This window comes from Ailuropoda melanoleuca, chromosome X, assembly GCF_002007445.2.
Source record: "Ailuropoda melanoleuca isolate Jingjing chromosome X, ASM200744v2, whole genome shotgun sequence".
NCBI classification, from domain to species: Eukaryota; Metazoa; Chordata; class Mammalia; order Carnivora; family Ursidae; genus Ailuropoda; species Ailuropoda melanoleuca.
Window position 1 is genome coordinate 44,759,840 of NC_048238.1, and position 22,969 is coordinate 44,782,808.

Sequence of the window (22,969 nt, forward strand, 5' to 3'; positions counted from 1 at the left end):
CAATACTGCTAATGAGCTAGCCTTGAATGAATTGCAAGAAAGAGAAGATAGTGTCCAAGGAGAGGGAATGAGAGCAGGAAATAGTAATTATTAAATCAACCAATATTTGATGATGCTCACCATGTTATTTTTTAAATTATAATTTAAATGATTCTATTGGGGATTTATTCTGGAAAAACTACAGGATTATTAATTCCCCACAGTAGTTTCTCAATGTCAAAGACAAGACAGTTTGATTACGATTAGTAGTATTTACGTTATTACATATACTACGTACAAACATTATGTATTACAATATATGCAACAAACTTTAAGTTACTCATGGGAACATTTACTAAATGCCTCTTGTATTCTAGACACCCTGCCATAAACTTTATATACATAGAACACAGTAGCAAAAAATACAGACTTGGAGTCTGACATACTTGGTTCCAATCTAGGTTCTACTACTTCTTTTCTATGTGATTCTGGGCAAATCTTTAGCCTCTAGGGGCTTTAGTTCCCTCCCTCATCTCTAAAATGGGGATAATACTACCTATATCTCAAAAGGTTGTAATAAGTAAAGGAGAAAACGCATGTAAAGGCACTTAGCATAGTGCCTGCCATAACAGTACTCTTGGTTACCATCTGTAACTGAGCCAATTATGTTCTAATTCTTCCTTTACTATTTGGTGAAGGCCCCATATCATATATTAAATTCTCATATATACAAGGATCTGTTTCTACCCTATTTATCCAATGTTTATTTCTCATGCCAGTACCATACTGACTTAAGTTTTAAATACATTTTAATATATGGTAGTCTCCCCTTTTACACTACTTCTTTTAATTTTAAATAATGTTTATTATTTTATTGTGATTTCAAAAGTTTGTTATCATTCAGAAAATATGAAAAAAGCAACAAAGTATAAAGAAAATGAAAGATTAAAAACTGAAATAATTTGTACTCTTACCATTCAGATATTACCACTGTTAAGATTATGATTTTGATTTCCTTCTTCCTAGCATCTCAAATCTCAATTTTCTGTATTTCATTATGTAGCATACTGTATCTTGGATTTTCACTCAACATAATGAGAACTCTTCATTCATTAAATACTTTTCAAAAACATTTTTCATTTTCTTAAAAATTTTTTTTTCATTTGAGTATAGCTGACACACAATGTTACATTAGTTGCAGGTGTACAACTTAGTGGTTTAACAAGTTTATATATATATATTTTAAGATTTGATTTATTTGAGAGACAGAAAGAATGAGCAGTGGGGAGGGGCAGGGGGAGAGAGAGAGAGAGAGGAGCAGACTCCCGTCTGAACAGGAAGCCCCATGTGGGGCTTGATCCCAGGACCTGGAGATAATGACCTGAGCCACCCAGGCGCCCCAACAATTCCATATATTATGCCCTGCTCACAAGTGTAGCTACCACCTGTTACCATACAAAGCTATTAAAATATCATTGACTATATTCCCTATGCTGTGTCTTTTATTCCCATGGCTTATTCATTCCATAACCGGAAGACTATATCTGCCGCTCCCCTTCACCCATGTTGCCCATCCCCCATCCCCTCTCCTCTGGGAACCATCACATTGTTCTCTGTATTTATAAGTCTGATTCTGCTTTTTGTTTGGTTATTCATTTGATTTTTTAGATTCCACATATAAGTGAAATCATATGGTATTTGTCTTTTTCAGTCTGACTTATTTCACTTAGCATAATACCCTCTAGGTCCATTCATGTCTCAAATGACACAATCTCTTTTTTTTGTATGGCTGTGTAAAATTCCATTTCCTACACACACACACACACACACCCATTTTTATCCATTCCTCTACTGATGCACAGTTACGTTCCTTCCATACCTTGGCTATTGTAAATAATGCTGCAATGAACACAGTGGTGCACATATCCTTTTGAATCAGTATTTTTGTTTTGTTCAGGTAAATACCCAGTAGTGGAATTATTGGATCATATAGTATTTTCATTTTTAATTTTTTGAGGAACATCCATACTGTTTTCCACAGTGGCTGTGCCAATTTACTTCCCATCTACAGTGCACCAGGTTTCCTTTTTCTTCACATCCTCGCCACCACTTGTTATTTCTTGTACTTTTGATTTTGGCCATTCTGAGAGGTGATATCTCACTATGGTTTTGATTTGCATTTCCCGATGATGAGTTATGTTGAGCATCTTTTCATGTGTCTGTTGGCCATCTTGATGTCTTTGGGAAAATGTCTATTTAGGCCCTCGACATGTCCATTTTTTAATTGGATTGCTTTTTGGTGTTGAGTTGTAGAAGTCCTTTATATATTTTGCATATTAACCCCTTATCAGATATATCATTTGCAAATATCTTCTCCCATTGAGTAGGTTGTCTTTTTGTTGATTTTCACTGTGCAAAATATTTTTATTTTGGTGTAGTTTCAATAGTTTATTTTTGTTTTTGTTTCTCTTGCCTTAGGAGACATATCTAGAAAAATGTTGCCAGGCCAGTGTCAAGGAAATTAGTGCCTGTGCTCTCTTCTAGGATTTTCATGGTTTCAGGTCTCACATTTAAGTCTTTAATCCATTTTGAATTTATTTTTGTGTATGGTGTTAGAAAGTGGTCCTGTTTTCCTAGCACCATTTATTGAAGAGACTATCTTTTTCCCATTGTATATTCTTGCCTCCTTTGTTACAGATGAATTGACCATGTAAGTGTGGGTTTATCTCTGGGGTCTCTATTCCATTCCTCTGATCTATTTTTGTGCCAGTACCATACTGTTTTGATTACTACAGCTTTTAGTATATCTTGAAATCTGGAATTATGATATCTCCAGCTTTTTCTTTCACAAGATTGTTTTGGTTATTCAGGTTCCACAAAAATTTTAGTATTATTTGTTCCAGTTTTGTGCCAAGTGTTGGTATTTTGATAGGGGTTACACTGAATGTATAGATTGCTTTGGGTAGTATGGACATTTAAACCAAAAACATGATTTTTAATGACTGCATATTCATGATGTGAGTATACCAGTTTACTTAAACATTCCTGTAACAGTGTTAATTTATACTGTTAATAGTTTTTCTTTTATTATAAATATATGTACATATTATATAATAGTATAAATAATAATACAAAGATCACATATATATATCTCATCTGTATCTCTGATTATTCATTCTCTTAGGATAGATCCTTAGATTTAGAATTATTGTGCCAAAGTTATGTCCATTTTAAAGGTTCTCAATACGTTCTGCAAAACTGTTTTCCATACCAGTTTGTCCTATCTTCTAGCAGTGTATAAGCATGTATTTTTATCATTAATCTTTGATGATTTAGTGGGCAAAAAAAGTCTCTTGCTATTTAAATATCTCTTTGGTTCCTAATAATGAGGTTGCATATTTTTTAAAGATTTTATTTATTTATTGGAGAGGGAGAGAGAGAGAGAGAGAGCACAGGCAGGGGGAGCAGCAGTGGGAGAGAGAGAAAACAGGCTCTCCGCTGAGCAGGGAGCCCAACTAGGGGGTCAATCCCAGGACCTTGGGATCATGACCTGAGCCGAAGGCAGACGCTTAACTGACTGAGCCACCCAGGCATGCCAAGGTTGCATATTTTTTACAAACACTTATATACCTCTATGACTGGTCTACGTCTATCATGAACATATCAATTAATTTTCTTGTCCAACTTATAGCTCCTTCTCAGATAATCTAAAGCTTTATCTTTATGATATGACAGCTATCTGGACACAGAATAGACAGCTAATCTAAGTCAAATCAATCCATGGCTTGCCAGTGTCTCAAGACCTTGAGCTAAGTGATCCTGAGAGTGATGAAACAGAAAGAGTGACACAGGCCCATGAAAGAGTAGGCAGTCTTCATTTCTGCTTTTCCAGCACTATTCCCTGTGTGTACCTTTCTTTTCCTTGGATGAGAATAAGCCTACCTGGTAAACAGAGATGGCTTTTGTTCGTTATAAACAAATGAATCTGAAGAAAGTGTCATTTACCCATTTTTGTTTTGGGGTGCTAGTACAGGCATATCTTGTTTTATTGTGCTTTGCAGATACTGCACTTTTTACAAATTGAAGGTTTGTGACAACCCTGCGTCAAGCAAGTCTATCGGCACCATTTTCCCAACAGCATTTGGTCACTTAGTGTCTCCGTGTCACATTTTGGTATTTCTTACAATATTTCCAATGTTTTCATCTTTATTATATTTGTTATGGTGATCTGTGATTAATGATCTTTGATGTTGCTATTGTCATTGTTTTAGGGGCATGAGAAACCACATCCAGATATGACTGTGAACTGAATGTGTGTGTGTTCTAACTGCTCCATTGACTGGCTGTTCCCCAGTCTCTCTCCCTCTCTCCAGGCCTCCTTATTCCCTGAGACACAGCAATATTGAAATCAGGCCCATTAACCCTACAATAGCCTGGAAATGTTCCAGTGAAAGGGAGAGTCACCTGTCTCTCACTTTAAATCAAAAGCTAAAAATGATTAAGCTCAGTGAGAAAGGCATGTCAAAAGCCAAGACAGGCTGAAAGCTAGGCCTCTTCTGCCAGTCAACCAAGTTGTAAATGCAAAGAAAATGTTCTTAAAGGAATTATTCATATTCCAGTGAATACATGAATGATAAGAAAGAGAAACAGCCTTATTACTGATGTGGAGGAAGTTTTGGTGGTCTGGATAGAGGATCAAACCAGCCACAACATTCCCTTAAGCCAAAGCCTAATCCACAGCAAGGCCCTAACTCTCTTTAATTGTGGGAAGGCTGAGAGACGTGAGGAAGCTGCAAAAGAAAAGTTTGAAGCTAGCCGAGGTTGGTTCATGAGATTTAAGGGAAGAAATAGTCTCCATAACACAAAGGTGTAAGGTGAAGCAGCAAAAGTGCTGGATGTAGAAGCTGGATGCAGCAAGGGAGTCATCTGCTCTCTGTGAAAGTAAGAGTCAACAGCAAACTTCATTGTTGTCTTATTTTAAGAAATTATCACAGCCATCCCAGCCTTCAGCAACCACCACCCCTATGGGTGAGGTAAGACCCTCCACCAGCAAAAAGATCAATTTGCTGAAAGCTCAGATGATGGTAAGCATTTTGTAGCATGAAAGTATTTTTAAATTAAGGTATATACATTATTTTTTTAGACACAATGTTATTGTATACTTAACAGGCTACAATATTGTGAAAACATAAGTTTTATATGCACTAGGAAACAAAAAAACTTCACTTGACCTGTTTCACTGGGATAGTTACTTCATCACAGTGGACTGGAATGAAACATGAAACATCTCTGAGGTATACTTGTAATTAGAAAGCCATTATATGTTAAGAATGTTACAAACGAACTGTCCTGACTTGCAAACATTTCCAAGTTTGTCATTTGTTTTTTAATTTTATGTATTTTGGGATATACAAGCTCTCATAATTATTAATGTCCTTTATATATCTTCCCTCTTTTGGTGGGGGAGTGCCTCAAGTCTTTATCTTTTTTAACATGATCATTTTTTAAAATAAATGTTTTATTTTGCAAAAATTTTACATATACAGAAACTTACCTTATAAAAGTTCGGTAGAAGTGAAATCTACATACCATAAAATTCATCCACTGTAGATGTAGATTTTAATGATGTTTAGTAAATTTACATAGTTGTGCAACTATCATGACAATTAATTGAGTTTTAGAGTATTTTCACTGCCCCAGAAAGATCCCTCATGCTCACATTCCCACCCTGAAGGCAACTGCTAATCTACTTTCTATCTCCATAGATTTGCCTTGCTGAATATTTCATACAAATGGAATTTTGTGGTCTTTTGTGACTGGCTTCTTTCCTTAGCATAGTTTTTATTTTAATTCAACTTTTATTTATTTATTTTATTTATTTTTTTAAAAGATTTTTATTTATTTATTTATTTGACAGAGATAGAGACAGCTAGCGAGAGAGGGAACACAAGCAGGGGGAGTGGGAGAGGAAGAAGCAGGCTCATAGAGGAAGAGCCTGATGTGGGGCTCGATCCCACAACGCCGGGATCACGCCCTGAGCCAAAGGCAGACGCTTAACCGCTGTGCCACCCTGGCGCCCCTTAATTCAACTTTTAAGTTTGATATTGTTATAGATTCACATGCAATTTTAAGGAATAAAACAGAGGGATCCTCTTGAACACTTCACCTAGCTCTCCCAATGGTACCATCTTGCAAAATATAATACATCACAGCCAGGATATTGACACTGACCCAGTCAAGATATAATAGTTCCATCACCACAAGTATCCCTCATATTGCCTTTTACAACCATACCCACCTTCTTCCCCCACTCTGTGTTCCTAACCTCTGGAAATCACTAATCTGTTCTCCATTTCCATAATTTTGTTATTTCAACAATGTCCTATAAATGGAATCACACAGCATGTAATCTTTTGGGATTGACTTTTTAAATTTAGCACAATTTCCTTAAGATTCATCCAAGTTACTGTGTGTTATCAAGACTTTGTTGCTTTTTATTGGTCAGTATAATTCCATGGTATGTATGTACAAAGACATCAGGGTTGTTTCTAATTTTGGAGTATTAAGAATAAAGATGCCATAAACATTAGTGTACAAGTTTCTGTGGTGACATAAAATTTCATTTCTCTGGGATAAATGTCCGAGAGTGCAATTTCTGGGTTGTATAGTTATTTTTTAAGAAACTGACAAATAATTTTCTGAAGTGGCTGTACCAGTTTACATTTCCAACACCACTGTATGAATGATCAAGTTTCTCTGCATTTCCCCAGCATGTGGTATTATCACTATTTCTTTTTATTTTTTGAGAAAGAGAGTGTGTGCATGCATGCAAGGGAGGGGAGGGGAGGGGCAGAAGGAGAAGGAGAAAGAGAGAATCTTAAGCAGGCTCCACGCTCAGCATGGAGCCTGTCTCAGGGCTCGATCTCAGAACCCTGAGATCATGACCTGAGCTGAAATCAAGAGTCAGATGCTTAACCGCATGAGCCACCCAGGCGCCCCATCACTATTTCTTATATTAGCCATTCTGATAGCTGTGTAATATCTCATTGTGGTTTTAATTTGAGTTTCCCTAATGGCTAATGCTATTGAACATCTTTTCATGTATTTATCTGCTATTGTGTATCCTCTTCAGGGAAATGTTTGTTTACGTATTTTGCGTATTTTTAAATTGGGTTTTTTGTTTGTTTGTTTGTTTGTTTTACTGTTGAATTTTGAGAGCTCTTTATATACTGTAGATACCAGTCCTTTGCTGAATATGTGGTTTGCAAACATTCTTTTCCAGTCTGTAGTTTCTCTTTTCATCCTGTTCATGGGCTTTCTTTCAACTGGCAAAAGTTTTTTTTTTAAACAAATACATTTATTTTAAAATTTTACATAATCTTTGGGTAATTCAGAATTAGATTAGACATGTTTTAGAAGCTTCTGAGATTGAGGTCTCCAAACTAATATGAATAGCTTATATGATTGCTGGAAGGACTGGGGGACCTCATGATATAGGATGAATAGATGGTTACTGATGAAGACAGAACCCCTTATGGACAGGGACTTTCCTGTAGCACTCAGTCATCATTTTTAAGTTATCTGTCACAAATATTAAACATGTCACCAGACCAACAGTAATACCTCTATCTTATTTGCATTTTACTAGTTTCCATATAGAAAGAACACAGAATTAAAAATTCTGTAGATTTAGAATCACACTTAATCTGATCCCTTATATTAATAATAACAGTTAAAAGCTAGCATCTACCCATTGTAGTCTCTGTCCACACCAACACCTATCTCCTGTTGATGGAATGCCACCTTCCTCTAACTCACGTGTTCGTGATTCAAAGATTGCAATGAGTGTGTCAATCAGGACATGAACCAAACCAGACGGGTGCCTGGCTAGCTCAGTCAGTAGAGCATGTGACTCTTGATCTTGGGGTTGTGAGTTCGAGCCCTACACTGGGTATAGAGATTACTTAAAAAAAAATAAGCCAGGAATTCATGGGCCCAGAGAGGTAGAAAAGACTCGCTCCACACAGCAGTAAGTTGCCCAAGCGCTCCACCCATTCCCAAGCAGAATCAGGCCTGAGTTGCAAGCAGGGGTGAGGAGAAGGGGAGGGGCATGTTCTGCACCCTCCACTGCCTTGGATGGTTTCCTGTATTCCAGGCAGGGTAGTTATTGTCTCCCAATAGAATAGTTAATTCCCTGAGGACAGGACCCCCTCTCTGGCCTCTCTCAAAGCAAGATCCTCCCCAGGCGTGAGCACAGAGCAGGTCCTTAAGGAAGGAAGGAAGAAAACCACAACGTACTAAGCACCTGTTTTGTGCCAAGTACAGAACCAGGACAGATGTTTTATGTAACCTCACAACAGTCCTGAGGCAGGCTCATCACCCCCATTTTACAGATGAGGAAACAGTCTCAGGAGAACTTGCCCATGGTGACATAGCTAGTAAATAGGGGATCAACAATTTAAAAATCCAGGGCTTCTCCCTTCAGGGCTCCTTCTACTGCTTATATAAGCCACGGGTTTGGCAGCAAGTGAGCACTGCAGCTCCCAAATGGCTGGTCTGGAGCTCATACTTAAGAGGCCCTTGAGCACATGGTGCCAGGAGTCCAGAATCCTGGGTCTAGGAGCCCTGGCTCTACAGCATTACTTTGTGACCCTATGTGAGTCCTCTACCTTCTCCACATTGGGGGCTGGACTATTCCAATGTGGTTCTCCACTGGGGGAGGGGGTAGCAAAACTACCTGGAAGCATGTTTGCAGACCGTGGAGGCAAGGTCTGTCTGGAGACTCTGACATTGCTCCCTTGCTGGAGGGGTGGAGGGCATGGCAGTCTGATAAACGTTGTGAGAATCAGTTACGATCTCTAAGGCTCTGACTTCTGAGAGTGACTAAATTCTAGGGAACCACACCCCTACTCCCTGAGAGACATTCCACAAAAGGCCCATGAAGGTCAAAGAAATTGTCAGGACAGGATACTTTTAAAGTAGAAAATGCTTAAAATCAATTTGAGAGAGGGAAAAACTACTACTTTCAAAGGGAAAAACAAGATGGCAGTCAGGAGGGGTAGGGTGGACATTAACAGTGAAGCAGTGGACATGGTGGGCAAACCTAGCTGCAGGGTAGGTAGGATCGGGCTAGGGTGAGCCTGGACAAGTCTGGTTTTTGGCATCTGGCTTGCCTAGTGTCTGCCATGGGACTGTACCTGCTACCTTAGACATGACTAGGGGTTTCCTCAAAAAATAATTTGAGCCTTTAAGTTCAGGCAGACCTTAGAGAATAAATTCGGGCAACAAACGCAGAAAGGAAAATACAATTCAAATGACTAAAATATCTGCTTGACATGTTTCTTCTCTTCCTCTAAAATTTCCTAGGCTAAGCATCCACCAAACCAGCTAGACTAACAGGACACCACCTTTCCCAGGGGCATGGACCTTGGGGGCAACTTTGTTCTGGAGGAATTGAGCATGTTTCCTATGCCCTGTACCACTTGCAGAGCCACTCTATACCTGGGCACAATCATAATTTGGGAGAATTTCTTTAACACATGAAATCACTGTCTAGGTGCAGATTTCAAGCAATAGAGAGTACTGGTTTGAGAGAATAACATTCCAGTGGGGGAAAACAGCCCAGCTTTGGCAGTCCTGGTGGGAAAGGTGGATCTTGCATTTACCTTCGTGTGGAAAGAAAGCTAGGTGTGTATGTGTACATCTGTGTGGCAGAAGGATTTGGGCTCACACACCTCTGCAACTACAGGGCAGGCTGGACCTGGCTGTTTGCTGCTGGGCTCCTGCAGCCTGGGACTCTTGCTGACAGAAAGCCCACAGTGCAAGCTGTGATTATTCAGGAATGTGATTGGCCCAGGCTTGGTGGAGAAGGGTGAGGGGACCTGACCAGGGAGCCCATGCTCAGCAGCGAATTCTCTGGAAGCCAGGCAGTGTAGTTTTGCCAAGCAGGTAAATGTCCTTGTCTGTGCCCTGGCTGAGGTGCTTCACCAGATTCTTCTTAAAGAGGAGTGGGTGGTAGGCACTCATTGTGCAGGCACCGCTTGGATGGGAGGAACTCGTATTCACCTGGTCACACAGCATCATGATGATGATGCCAAGCATCCCGGAGGATGGGGGATCTGGCTGACTCTCCTCTGTGGAGACTTCTTGAATGATGTCCCAGAGCTCCCAAGGCATCTTAGGCTTGAGGATGTAAAAGGGCTGATCAGGATGCAGCTTGCAACAGCTCTTCTGGTTGTCGAAGAAGCTGTAGTCAGCTCTGGTTCCACTGTGGGATATCTGAATGGCAAACAGATGCGTCCCACACAATTAGGAATCCCTCACTGTACAAGGTGTCTTGAAGACATGCCCTGAAGAGGTGACCAATTGAGAGTTCATCAGGCGAATGGTAGTTTTTGTGCCCACATTTTGCTAGCAATTGGTTGTGGGCACCCCATTAAAACTCAGGACTGCATCATGATCATCTATTTCTTGTTCCATCTGGGAGGACTGCAGAGATTCTGCTGATGAGATAATAGCACATCAGCCCCATGGCCCAGCCTTCGTCCTAATGTTCTCCTTGGGCAGGAAACCCTCCCATTCGGAAATGTTGAAGATCTGTGGCCTCTACTACGGATATGTTCACATGGTCCTAGAGGTGGCAGTGCAAGGCCTCTGCACTGAACTTCACCCTGGCCCTACCCCCTCGTAAGACACTTTATATTTCTTCATGTTCAGATAATTCCTCCAGATTTTCTACAGCTTGGTGATAAGGTTTTTGGAAGAGCTGTCCTTGTTCCACACCTGGAAGGAGGCCTCTGGGTTGGCCTTGGCTGGGCCCCAGGGCCTGTTAAGGGCCTGGATGTTGAGGGCCTGGCTGCCCCTGTGGTGGTTCTGGGTGCTGCTTGAAGTCATAGACCATTTCTCCAAACTTCTCAACATCTGGAATTCTCTGGTTTGCAATTTAAGGGAATCACAGTAACTCCATTTCTTCTTTTCCTTCCACATACAGATGACTGCAAATAGGAAAAAGGCCAGCACACAGCAACTGAACTTTTTCTTCAAGTTGGTGTGAATTATAATGAAAGAGGCATTCAAGGCAGCCACTCCATTCTGAGCAGGAAAACAAGACTGGTTTTTGGCTAAGCTCCCTGGGGCTGCAGGCCCTTCAAGTCCTCAGGAACCAGCACTATTCTCCATGGGAGGAATATTTACTTTATTGGGCCTGGAGGCCAACATTCATTTATCTCAGGATGATCAAAAATCATCTTGATGTTCCCAGGGCCAAGGTCAGTGCCTGTAGCTTAGCTCATGTGCCAAATAAGCAAATGTTTTCTTCTTGCAAAGAAGGTTCTCCTTAGCCCAGGAGTAGGGGCACACATCCAACCTGGGATCACAGCATTCGTGGATGAGGAAGAGCTCAGTGCTGGGACAGAGGCTTGGCATGAGGGCTTGAGCACACTCAAGGAGACAAGTTCATTTTCAGCTGTGCTCCATGGCTTTACTGTTTCTCTCTGCACTGCTCGCTGCAGAGCTCTGCACAATTGGCTCTACCCTGCTTGCTGCATGCTTGACCACCTGGGCTGCAGCTGCTCCTTGCAGGCAGCCACTCCCTTTGTTAGTATCAGGTGTCTTCCCAGGCTCGACCCTGTCACCCCACTCCCCTACCCCAGGTGTTGGGCAACTCTATGTCCTGCAGCCACAAGGGAGCCTGGTGCCAGGCACCAAGTCCTGGCAGGAGGGTCAGCTGCAGAGGAGTGGGGGACCTGGGCTGAGGGGTGGATGGGACGGTGAAGGAGGGAAGAAAAGAGCTCAATTGGTAAAAGTTTTGAGTTCTAAGGTGGTCTAATTTATTAATGTTTCCTTCTATGAATTGTGCTTTTGGTTACAAGTCTAAGAACATAAAATCTTTAAAAAATCAGTTAAGTGAATAAATGAGAAAAAATTTATTTATGCAACTTTTTATATTTGCCTATACAATTACCTTTACAGGTGGTCATTATTTATCCACTTGGTGTCATTTCCTTTCAGTCCAAAGGACATCATTTAATTTTTTTTGTGTTTTACATATTTACGTACTGTTTTTTTAAATCTTTTTTTTTTAAAGATTTTATTTATTTATTTGACAGAGATAGAGACAGCCAGTGAGAGAGGGAACACAAGCAGGGGGAGTGGGAGAGGAAGAAGCAGGCTCATAGCAGAGGAGCCTGATGTGGGGCTCGATCCCATAACGCCGGGATCATGCCCTGAGCCGAAGGCAGATGCTTAACCGCTGTGCCACCCAGGCGCCCCTGTTTTTTTAATTCTAATTCCAGCATAGCTAATATAGTGTTAAATTAGTTTCAGGTGTACAATATAGTGACTTAACAATTCTACTTACTACTCATTGCTCATCAAGGTAAGTGTACTATTATTAATCCTCTTCACCTATTTCACCCATCCCCTCACCAACCTCCCCCCTCTGGTAACCGTCTGTTCCCTATAGTTAAGAGCCTGTTTGGGGTTTCATTTTGTTTTGTTTTTTAAATTCCATATATGAATGAAATCGTATAGTATTGGTCTTTCTCTAAGTTATTTCATTTAGGATTATACTCTCTAGCTCCATCCAGGACGTTGCAAATGTCAAGACTTCCTTCTTTTTTTTCTGACAAAATAATACTTTATTGTATATAAATACCGCACCTTTATCTATTCATCTATTGATGGACACTTGGGCTACTTCCCTAATCTGGCTATTGTAAATAACGCTGCAATAATCACTGTGGTGCATATATTACTTTGAATTAGTGTTTTGTATTCTTCAGGTAAATACCTAGTAGTGTGATTATTTGATCATATGGTAGTTCTATTTTTAATTTTTTGAATATTGTCCATACTGTCTTCCATAGTGGCCACACCAGTTTGCATGCTAACCAACAGTGCATGAGGGTTCCTTTTTCTCCACATCCTCTCTAAGATCTGTTGTTTCTTGTGTTTTTGATTTTAGCCATTCTGACAGGTGTGAGGTGTTATCTCATTGTAGCTAATCATCATTTTAGTATAAATTTATAATACATTTTGGTATTTTTGTTTGAGCCAAGACTGCTCTTTTTTTGTAATCCCAAGCTGCTATTATTCATTTGTTTCTCCCAATAAACTTTAGAATTATTCTGTCACGTGAACAAAAACTAGTTCCTATTTATCTTCACTTTTTACGTATCAGGATGGCACATGGTTAACTCAAATGCCCTATTACAGCTGATAACAAATTCACTGCTTCGTAACAGAATTATTTGTCAGAAAAGATTCAACTTTACCCATGAATCTAGACGTATGACCTTGTCCAATTTCATGTTCTGTTTCTGGAAAACTGTTGAGATTTGAATGAAACCTTGTTACAAATGACAGGGCCTTGTTACATGCCTCTCCACATTCAAAAGCACTGCACCCTACCCCTGGAAGCCTGACAGAGTTCCTTATGATCCTTTCCTCTTGGTGGTAACTATTATATGCGTAAAGGTTATGCCTTCCTCAAACTGTACCAACCTTTCTTGTAGACTCTCATTTCTCTAGGCCAATTGTTCAAGAGCTCCATCAACATTAACTTTTAGTCACAACTTCCCCAGCATTACTTTACTTCCATGAGAGGTACCTTATACCTATAGTTAGCAGAAGCTAGACTCCTAGTACCCAATTAGGCCACGGTTCAACACTGCTACCCAGTCTTTACCTGACATTGCTGAGCAATGCAGTATTTAGGATAAGTTAATCTTCAAACAGCTCTGAGAAATAGTAATTATACCCATTTATGGTAAGGGAATGGATGCTCTAAAAGGTTAAAGTGACTTATCCAAGCTGTAAAGTCCCAGAATTCAAACTAAGGTCTGTCCAATTTCAAAGGTCAGTGCTCTGTAACCCTCTAATGACTTGTTGAGACTGACTTCTTCTCTGCACAAAAATTTACTTCCTCCACATCAGCAAATAAACAATGAGAAAGTGTAACAGAAAACAGAATGACATCCATAATCACTACAATATATATCAAGTACCTAGGACTTTAAAACGCAGAAGACCTCTACATAAAAAAAAACTAACTCTACTAAGACATAAAGGAAGAGACCTAAATAAAGGGAGAGGTAAACTATGATTTCTGGATGGGAGCACTTGACATAATAAAGATGTCAACTCTCCCCAAATTAATTTTTGTGGAAACTGGACTAATTCTAAATTATATGTGGAAGAATAAAGATCACATGATTCAGAAATAGTTAGTACACGTCTCACACAAGAAAAGTACAGAGTAGAGATTTGCCCTACCTGATACTAAGGCATATTAAAAACCTATAATAATTGAAACAATGTGATCCTGGTCAGAGATCAAACAGGCAATGGAAAAAATGAATCCAGCAATGTACTCATGAATATATAGGAACTTGATACATAAGAAAGGCAGTAATATACATCAATGGGGAAAGAAGATTCGTTTAATAAATGGAGTTGGGAAAACTAGCTTATTATCTAAAGAAAATAAAATCAGAGCCCTTCTTACAGAATATACAGAAAAAATACCCACTATATTAAAGACCTGACATGGAAGGCAACATTATAAAACTATTAAAAAATGTAGGAAAGTATCTTTATGACCCAAGGGTAGGGAGGAATTTATTAAATAAGAGCTCAAAAGCACATACCACAGAGGTACAATTTGAAGGGTATGACAAAACCAAAATTAAATATTTCTTGGTTAGGGGTGAAGTACACTGATGTCTGCAACTTATTTGGAAATCTATCCAGAAGGATGGATAAATGGCTGGCTAGAGATGGACAAATGCACAGTTATATAGGATAAAGTAAGTATAGTAAAATGGTAATTATAGAATCTAAGTGGTGGTCATATGGGTATTCACCTTACTATTCTTCCAACTTTTCTGTGTGTATGAAGTTATAACAATACGAAAGCTGGTGAAAATGAAACACTTTCGTTCAACAAAATATTGTACATAGTTTTAAAGAACTGTGACTGGAAAATATATGTGATATACACACACAGATACAGAAATGACACTTGCTATATACGTATGTATATACACACATTTGACAAGAAAGTTCTGAAATCAGCAAGAAAGACAAGTAACCTAAAAGAATACTTGCAAGGTAAAATAAATAGGCACAACAGAGAATGAGAAAACAAATAGTATGTATAAAGTAGAAGCTCAACTCATCTGTAGTCAAAGAAATGCAAAGTAAAATAAAAGCTACTACTTGAGGGGCGCCTGGGTGGCTCAGTCCATTAAGCGTCTGACTCTTGGTTTTAGCTCAGGTCAGGATCTCATGGTCGTGAGATCCAGCCCCCGGTCGCGTTAAGTGTTCAGCACAGAGTCTGCTTCAGATTCCCTCTCCCTCCATCCTTCCCCCACCCCTCTCTAAATAAATAAATAAATAAATAAATAAATCAATCAATCAATCTTTAAAAAAAGATACTACTTGAAGCCCACTGGACTGGCAAAAATTAACAAGTTATGTGATATCAGTACTGGCAATACTATGAAGAAAGAGAAACCCTTACATGTTGTTCACAGGACTATATATTAGTACAGATCTGATCTAGAGCAACTTGTCAATATGTACTGAAAGACCTATATGCATATCTTACAGGATCCAGGAATTCTACTCCCAAGTATATACTTCAGATAAACTGACACAGGAACACAAAGAAACAAAGACATCTATGAAGATATTTCCTGCAGCACTGTTTATAACACCCAAGAACTGGAAATCAATAAATAAAATACTGTGAAATTACTATTTGATGGAACATAATCCAGCAGTCATGAGGAATGAACCATGTATGAATATGGACAGATCTCAAAAATAACAAAGTAAAAAAAATTAGAAACAGAATGAGATGTATAACACCTTTCATGTTAAAAAAGGGAAAAAATCTACATGTACAAACAACACTACAGACTCTGCAAGGATACACATATGTCTAAATAAATACATGGAAAATGACTTGGAAGGACACACAACAAATACCCAAGAGTGGGGAACTACAAGAAGGGAAGGCGATTAGATCACTAATCAAGTCTGAAGGGAACAAAAACCAAATATAAATGTTCACAAAGATCATGCGTGAACTGATGATGACAGAGGGTCATGAACTGAGGAGACTGTCACAGCAATCAATTTCAGTGTTTCTGAATTCTAAGCTAAACATAAAACAAAAACCTCCCCATCCCCAAACACCATAAAAACACAAGCTTAAAGGAAATGTGAAAGAAATAAAAGAGAAATGAACTGGCCACCTCCCTGTCACATAGCTTACCGGAGTACACAGCACATGAGCAGCAGATGGGTTGGGACATTAGCTGGATTGAGCATACTGGGTGTATCTGACTTCATACAGGCCAGGAAGGCCCGCATCCTTCTGTTCTTGTCCTCGACTGCTTTGCCTAGCCAGAGCTTCTTGAGGTTTGGGCAAGTCCATTCCCGAAATGTCAGTGCAGACACCAGCTCAGGGGTTTGAGGTGACTTCCCTTTATAGGCAGACCACTCTTTGAGGATCACTGAAGGAACTGGAAAACAGAAATTGAGGAAAAATAGCTCTAGAGAATGTCTGAGCATTTCTACAACTGGCCACAATTGACAGGATCTGTCACATTTCAACATCTTTTTATTTTTTGTTAACCACAATTTTTATTGTTAGCAGTAGTAACAGGAGTAGTAAACATCAGATGCTTGATACATGTTAAGAACTTTACAGATAAACATAAATCTCATTTACTTCTCAGAACTCAGAACTCTAATCCTGAGAGAAAAGTATCATATTATCATAAATCATAGTGCTCAGTTTTCAGATGAAGAAATAAAGTCTCAAAGTCACACAGTTAATTACATTGAAACTCATTTAAGTACATGTACCAGGCTAGCAAGGAAAGAAGTCCAAGGAAGAATTATATAAATATCTGGCTTCATAACAGACTATGGGACACTCCAAAAGATTTTTTAAAATTCCGCAAATTCTCAAAAAACCAACATCTTTTAGATTTTTGAAGGTTTAACAGATGAGAAAAACATGGCTTCTATCTACTTCTGGTATACCTCAGGTTTTTAAGCTATGGACTCTTTCACTTAAGACGTCTAGCATCTACTCAATTACCCAAGCTAGAAACCTGGAAGTCACCGTAGGGTCTGCACTCTCCTTCACCTCCTACACATCTGGTTATTATCTTTTATATCTGTTCCCTTTTCTTCATCACAACAAATACTGCAGAGGTTCAGGTCTCATCACCATTCACCTGACAAGAGTCTCCAGACTGCTGTCCCTGACTTCATCCTGTCTGGTCTACCACAGATGCATGCTCCACAACTGTGACAGTGCTCTGTTTTCAACAAAATTTTTAATTTGAAATAATTGATTCACAGGGAGTGGCAAAGACAGTTGAGAGAGGTCCTGTGTACCCTTTACCCAGTTTCCCCCAAAGGTTATCTCTAAAACAATTATAATATCAAAGCTAGGAAGTTGACATTGGTATAACTGTGTGTATAGTTCTATGTCACAGGTAGGTTTATATAACCACCACTGCAAAGAAGATACAGAACTATTCAATTACCACAAAGATCTACTTTATACTACCCTTTTTATGGTCACACCCAACACCCTACAGCACCATCCCTAATCCCTGGCAACCACATATCTGTTCTCCATCCCTATGATTTTGTCAATTTGAGAATGTATATAAATGGAATCAATCATATAGTATGCAACCTTCTGAGATTGGCATTTGCACTTGGCATAATGCCCTTAGGATCCTTCCATGTTGTTGCATAGATCAATACTCTTTTTGCCAAGTAGTATTCCATGGTATGGATGTACCGCAGTTTAACCATTCATCTTTTGAAGGACATCTGCGTTGTTTCCAGTTCGGGGCTATTATGAATAAAATCTACTATTAATATTTGTTTATAAGTTACTGCATGAAAATAAGTCTTCATTTCTCTGGGATAAATGCCCCAAAGTGTTAAGTGCTTGGTGGCAAGGTAAGTGTATTTTGAGTTCTGAAAGGAAATGCCAAATTATTTTCTAGAGTAGTGGTACCATTTTATGTTCCTACCAGCAACTTATGGGTGATCTAGTTCCTGCACATCCAATTTAGCATGTGATATTAACACCATATTCATTCTAGCCATTCTGATAGGTATGTAGTTATATCTCATTGTGGTTTTAATATGCAATTCTTTAATGGCTAATGATGTTAAACATCTTTTCATGTCTTTATTTGCCACAGGTATAATTTCTTCAGTGAAATGTCTGCATTCTTTTGCTGATCTTCTAATTGGACTGTTTTCATAATGCTTTGTTTTCAGAGTTCTTTATATTTTAGACAATAATCTAGCTGTGTGGTACTTGTTCATCTATGGATGTCCAATTCATCTAGTACCATTTGTTAAAAGGACTATCCTTCCTCTAATGAAGTACTTCTGCAGCTCTGTCAAAATTCAGTTGGTTGTACTTGCATGGGGCTATTTATGGGTTCCCCATTGTGTTCCACTGCTCTATGTGTCTATACCACTACCCATACCACACAGTCTTAATTATTGTAGCTACACAGTAAGTCTTCTAAGTCAAGGTAGAGTGATTGCTCCCAACTTACTCCTTTTCAAAATTGTTTCAGCTGTTCTAGTTCCTTTGTCTTTTCATATAAATATTAGACTAATCTTGTATATATCTGCAAAGAATCCTGCTGGGATTTGGATAGGAATTGTGTTAAACCTGCATATCAATTTGAAGAGAATTGACATTTTACTATGTTGAGTCTTCCAATTCATGGAGATCTATGTCTCTCCATTGACGCAGTTCTTCACTGATTTCTTTCATCAGCATTTTACACTTTTCAGCATATAGATCTTGAACATCTTTTGTTAAATTTATTCCTAAGTATTTAATTTCCTTTGGAGGAATTATAAATGCTTTTTTAATTTATTTTGGTTCCTCATATTCATTGTCAGTATACAGACACACAATATAATTAATTTCTGTATATTTATTGTGTATCCTACAACCTAGATGAACTCACTTATTCTAGGAATTTTGTTGTAGATTGTGATTTTCTACAGAGACTCTGTCATCTACAACTAGGGACAGTTTTATATCTTCCTTTCTGATCTGTATGTCTTCTATATGATTTTTTTTGCCTTTCTATGCTGGCTAGAAGTTCCAATACTATGCTGAAGAGCAGCAGTGAGGGCATAGCTAGCATTGCTCCCGATTTTAGGAGAAATACATTCAGTCTTTTACCATGAAGTGTTATGTTAGCTGTAAGGTTTTTGTAGATGTTCTTTATCAAGTTGAAGGAATTCTCTATTCTTAGTTTTCTGAGAGGTTTTTTTTTTATCATGAACTGTTGAATTCTGTTACATATTTTTCTGCATCCATGGAGATGACCATATTATTTTTATTTTTTATCCTGTTTATATGGTAGATTACATAGACTGATTTTTCAAATACTGGACCAGTCTTGGAAGATGGAATAAACCCTATTGGGCAATGGTGTGTAATTCTTTTTATATATTATTGAATTCTACTGATGATATCTTGTTAAGAACTTTTACATCTATATTGATGAAGGATATTGGTCTGAAGTACTGTTTTTATATACTGTCTTTATCTGGTTTTAGTATTGGGGTAATAATGGCTTCATAGAGTGAATTGGGAAGCGTTCTCTCCTATTTTCTGAAACGGATTTGTGTAGCAATTTTTTTTTTAATTTAAAGATTTATTGTCCACAATAAGTGCCTGACTGTGTAAAGCACTGTTGGGAATTAAAAGATTTATGAGAGAGACTCTATGTATTCTTTTTTTAAAAAAACTATTATTGAGGGGTGCCTGGCTGGCTCAGTCAGTAGAGCACCCCAAGTCTTGACCACAGGGTCATGAGTTTGAGACCCATGTTGGGTGGAGAGATACATTAAAATTTTTCAAATGTATTATTGAAATATAATTGACACACAATGTTAAATTAGTTTCAGTTGTACAACATAGGGATTTGAAAATAATTTGCGAGAAATTTGGTAGAATTCTCCAGTGAAACCAATTTGGTTAGATTTCTTTTTTGGGAAAATTTAAATTTTATTAATATTTACAGGGCTATTCAAATTATCTATTTCATATTAGGTGTATTGTGGTAGTTTGTAATTTTGAGAAATTGACCCATTTTGTTTAATTTGTCAAATTTATGTGTAGAGTTGTTTACAGTATTCCCATATAATCCTTTAGATATCTGTAGGTACTATGGTGTTACTCCCTGCCTCATTCTTGAAATTAGTAATTTGTGTATTGCCTATTTTCTTCTTTGCAGACTTTCTAGAAGTTTGTCAATTTTATTGTTCTTTTCAAAGAACAAGGTTTTTGTTTCACTAATTACTCTCTGTTATTTTTCTGTTTTCAATTTCACTGATTTTTGCTCTTTATTATTAATTCTTCACTTTGGTTTGCTGCAGGTTTAGCTTTCTCCTCTTATTGTTTCTTGAGGTGAAAATTCAGATGACAGATTAGAAATGTTTCCTTTTCTAATTTGAGCATTTAATACTATAAATTTCCTTCTCAGCAACTCAGCTCCATACCACAGACTCTAATATACTGTATTTTATTTTTCATTTAGTTCCATGTATTTCTTTCTCTTGAGACATGCTTTTTGACCCACAGATTGTATAAAAGTGCTCTGTTACTTTCCAAGTATTTATAGATTTTCCTATTATCTTTCTGTTGTTGATTTCTAGTTTGATTCCCTAGTGGTCTGAGAATATACTCTGTATAATTTTAATTCTTTTAAATTTATTGAGTTTGTTTTATGGTCCAGGATATGATCTATCATGGTATATGTTCTGTGGGCATGTGAAAAGAACATATATTTTGCTCTTGTTGCATGTTCTATTAAGAGTCAATTAGATCCTGTATTCATTGATGGTATTATTGAGTTCTATATTCCTGATGATTTTTTGTCTGGTTGTTCTACTCACTATTGAAAGGGGAGTTGAAGTCTCTGATTACAGTTGTGGATTTGCCTCTTTCTAAGTTTTCTCAGTCGTTGCATCACATATTTTGTGGCTCTGTGGTTTGGTGATACACATTTAAGATTGCTAGTCTTCTTGGTATATTGATGCTTTTACCAGTATATAATATCCCTCTCTCTCCCTGGCAATTTGCTTTGCTCTGAAGTCTACTTTATGTGGTATTAATACAGCCATTCCTAATTTCTTCTGATAAATGTTTTCATGGTATGTACTTTTCCATCATTCTACTTTCAACATACATATCATTTATATCTGAAGTGAATTTTTGGAGACAACATATAATTGGGTCACGATTTTTATCCAGTCTGTCAATGACTGTTTTTTAATTGGTATAATTAGACCACTACATTTAATGTAATTATCGATATGTTAGGGCTTACATCTTTTTTTTTATTGGTTTGTTCTGTTTTTCGTATCTCTGCTTTCTTCCTCTTCCCTTCCTATAGATTACATGAACTTATTTTAGAATTCCATGCTGATTTATCTATAGTGTTTTTGAGTATTTTTGTGTACACCTTTTCTAGTGCATTTTCTAGGCATTGGATGACGTACACATAAGTTACCACAGTCTACTGGTGTTGACATTTTACCGGTTCAATTATAGAAACCTCACTGGTTACATCCCTTTAATATTCCCCATTTAGAATTGTCTTACATATTTTCCCTATAGACACTGAGAACCAAACTAAGCAGTGAAACTTTTGTTTCAACTGTGAAACATAATTTAGAAAACTCAAGAAAAGCAAAGTCTATTGTTTTTACCTACATATTTGTTCTCTCCATTGTCTTTCCTTCCTTCCTGTTTCAAGATTCCTTCTTTAAGTCTCTACTTTAATTCTAGTTAGTTAACATACAGTGTTAGTTTCAGGGGTACAACACAGTGATTCAACACTTCCATACATCACTCTGATCTCATCATGACATGTGTACTCCTTAATTTCCTTCTCCATCCCCCTACTCCCTCCCCTCTGATAACCATGAGTTTGTTCCCTATGATTAAAAGTCTGTTTCTTGCTTTGACTATCTCTCTCATTTTTTTCCTTTACTTGTTTTGTTTCTTAAATTCCACATCTGAGTGAAATAATATGGTATTTGTCTCTCTCTGACTTTTTTGCTTAGCCTATACCCTCTAGCTTCACCAATATTGTTGAAATGGCAAGATTTTGTTATTATTAGGGCTTCATAATATTCCATTATATATCCCAATACAATATTCCATTATATTCCATACACACACCACATCTTTATCCATCCATCGACTGATGGACATTTGGGCTGCTTCCATATCGTGGCTATTATAAATAATACGGCTATAAACATGTACGTGTATCCCTTTGAATTAGTGTCTCTGTATTTGGGTAAATACCCAGTAGTGCAATTACTGGATCAAAAAGTAGTTCCAGTCTTAAATTTCTGAGGAACCTCCATACTGTTCTGCACAGTGACTGTACAACTTTGCATTCTCACCAACACTGCAAGAGGATTCCCCTTTCTCTACATCCTCGCCAACACCTGTTGTTTCTTGTGTTTTGATTTTAACCATTCTGACAGATGTGAGGTTATGTCATTATAGTTTTGATATGCATTTCCCTGATGATGAGTGATGCTGAGCACCTTTTCATGTACCTGTTGGCTATCTAGACATCTTCTTTGGAGAAATGTTTGTTCATGTCTTTTGCCCATTTTTTAAATTGGGTTATTTATTTTTTGGGCTTTGAGTTTTGTAAGTCCTTTATATAGTTTGGATGTTAGCCTTTTAGCAGATATGTCATTTGCAAATATCTTCTCCCATTCTGGAGGTTGCCTTTTAGCTTTCTTGATTGTTTCCTTTGTGGTGCAGAAACTTTTTATGTTGATGTAGTCCCAATAGTTTATTTTTGCTTTTGTTTCCCTTGCCTCAGGAAACCTATCCAGAAAAAAGTTACTACAGCTAATGTCAAAGAAGCTGCTGCCTGTGTTC

The 22,969-nt window shown here is 37.9% G+C and overlaps 1 protein-coding gene and 1 pseudogene across 5 annotated transcripts in view; both read right to left on the bottom strand.

Annotated features, from left to right (window-relative positions):
- Positions 1-22,969, bottom strand: part of FAM120C (family with sequence similarity 120C) — a 146,408-nt gene that overhangs the window by 66,690 nt on the left and 56,749 nt on the right. For all 5 annotated transcript variants that reach the window (XM_034649335.1, XM_034649338.1, XM_034649337.1 and 2 more), the window contains exon 10: positions 16,262-16,511. In XM_034649335.1, coding sequence (XP_034505226.1) covers positions 16,262-16,511 — 250 coding nt within the window. The remainder of the gene's footprint in view (positions 1-16,261; positions 16,512-22,969) is intronic.
- Positions 7,004-12,018, bottom strand: LOC117797426 (annotated as a pseudogene).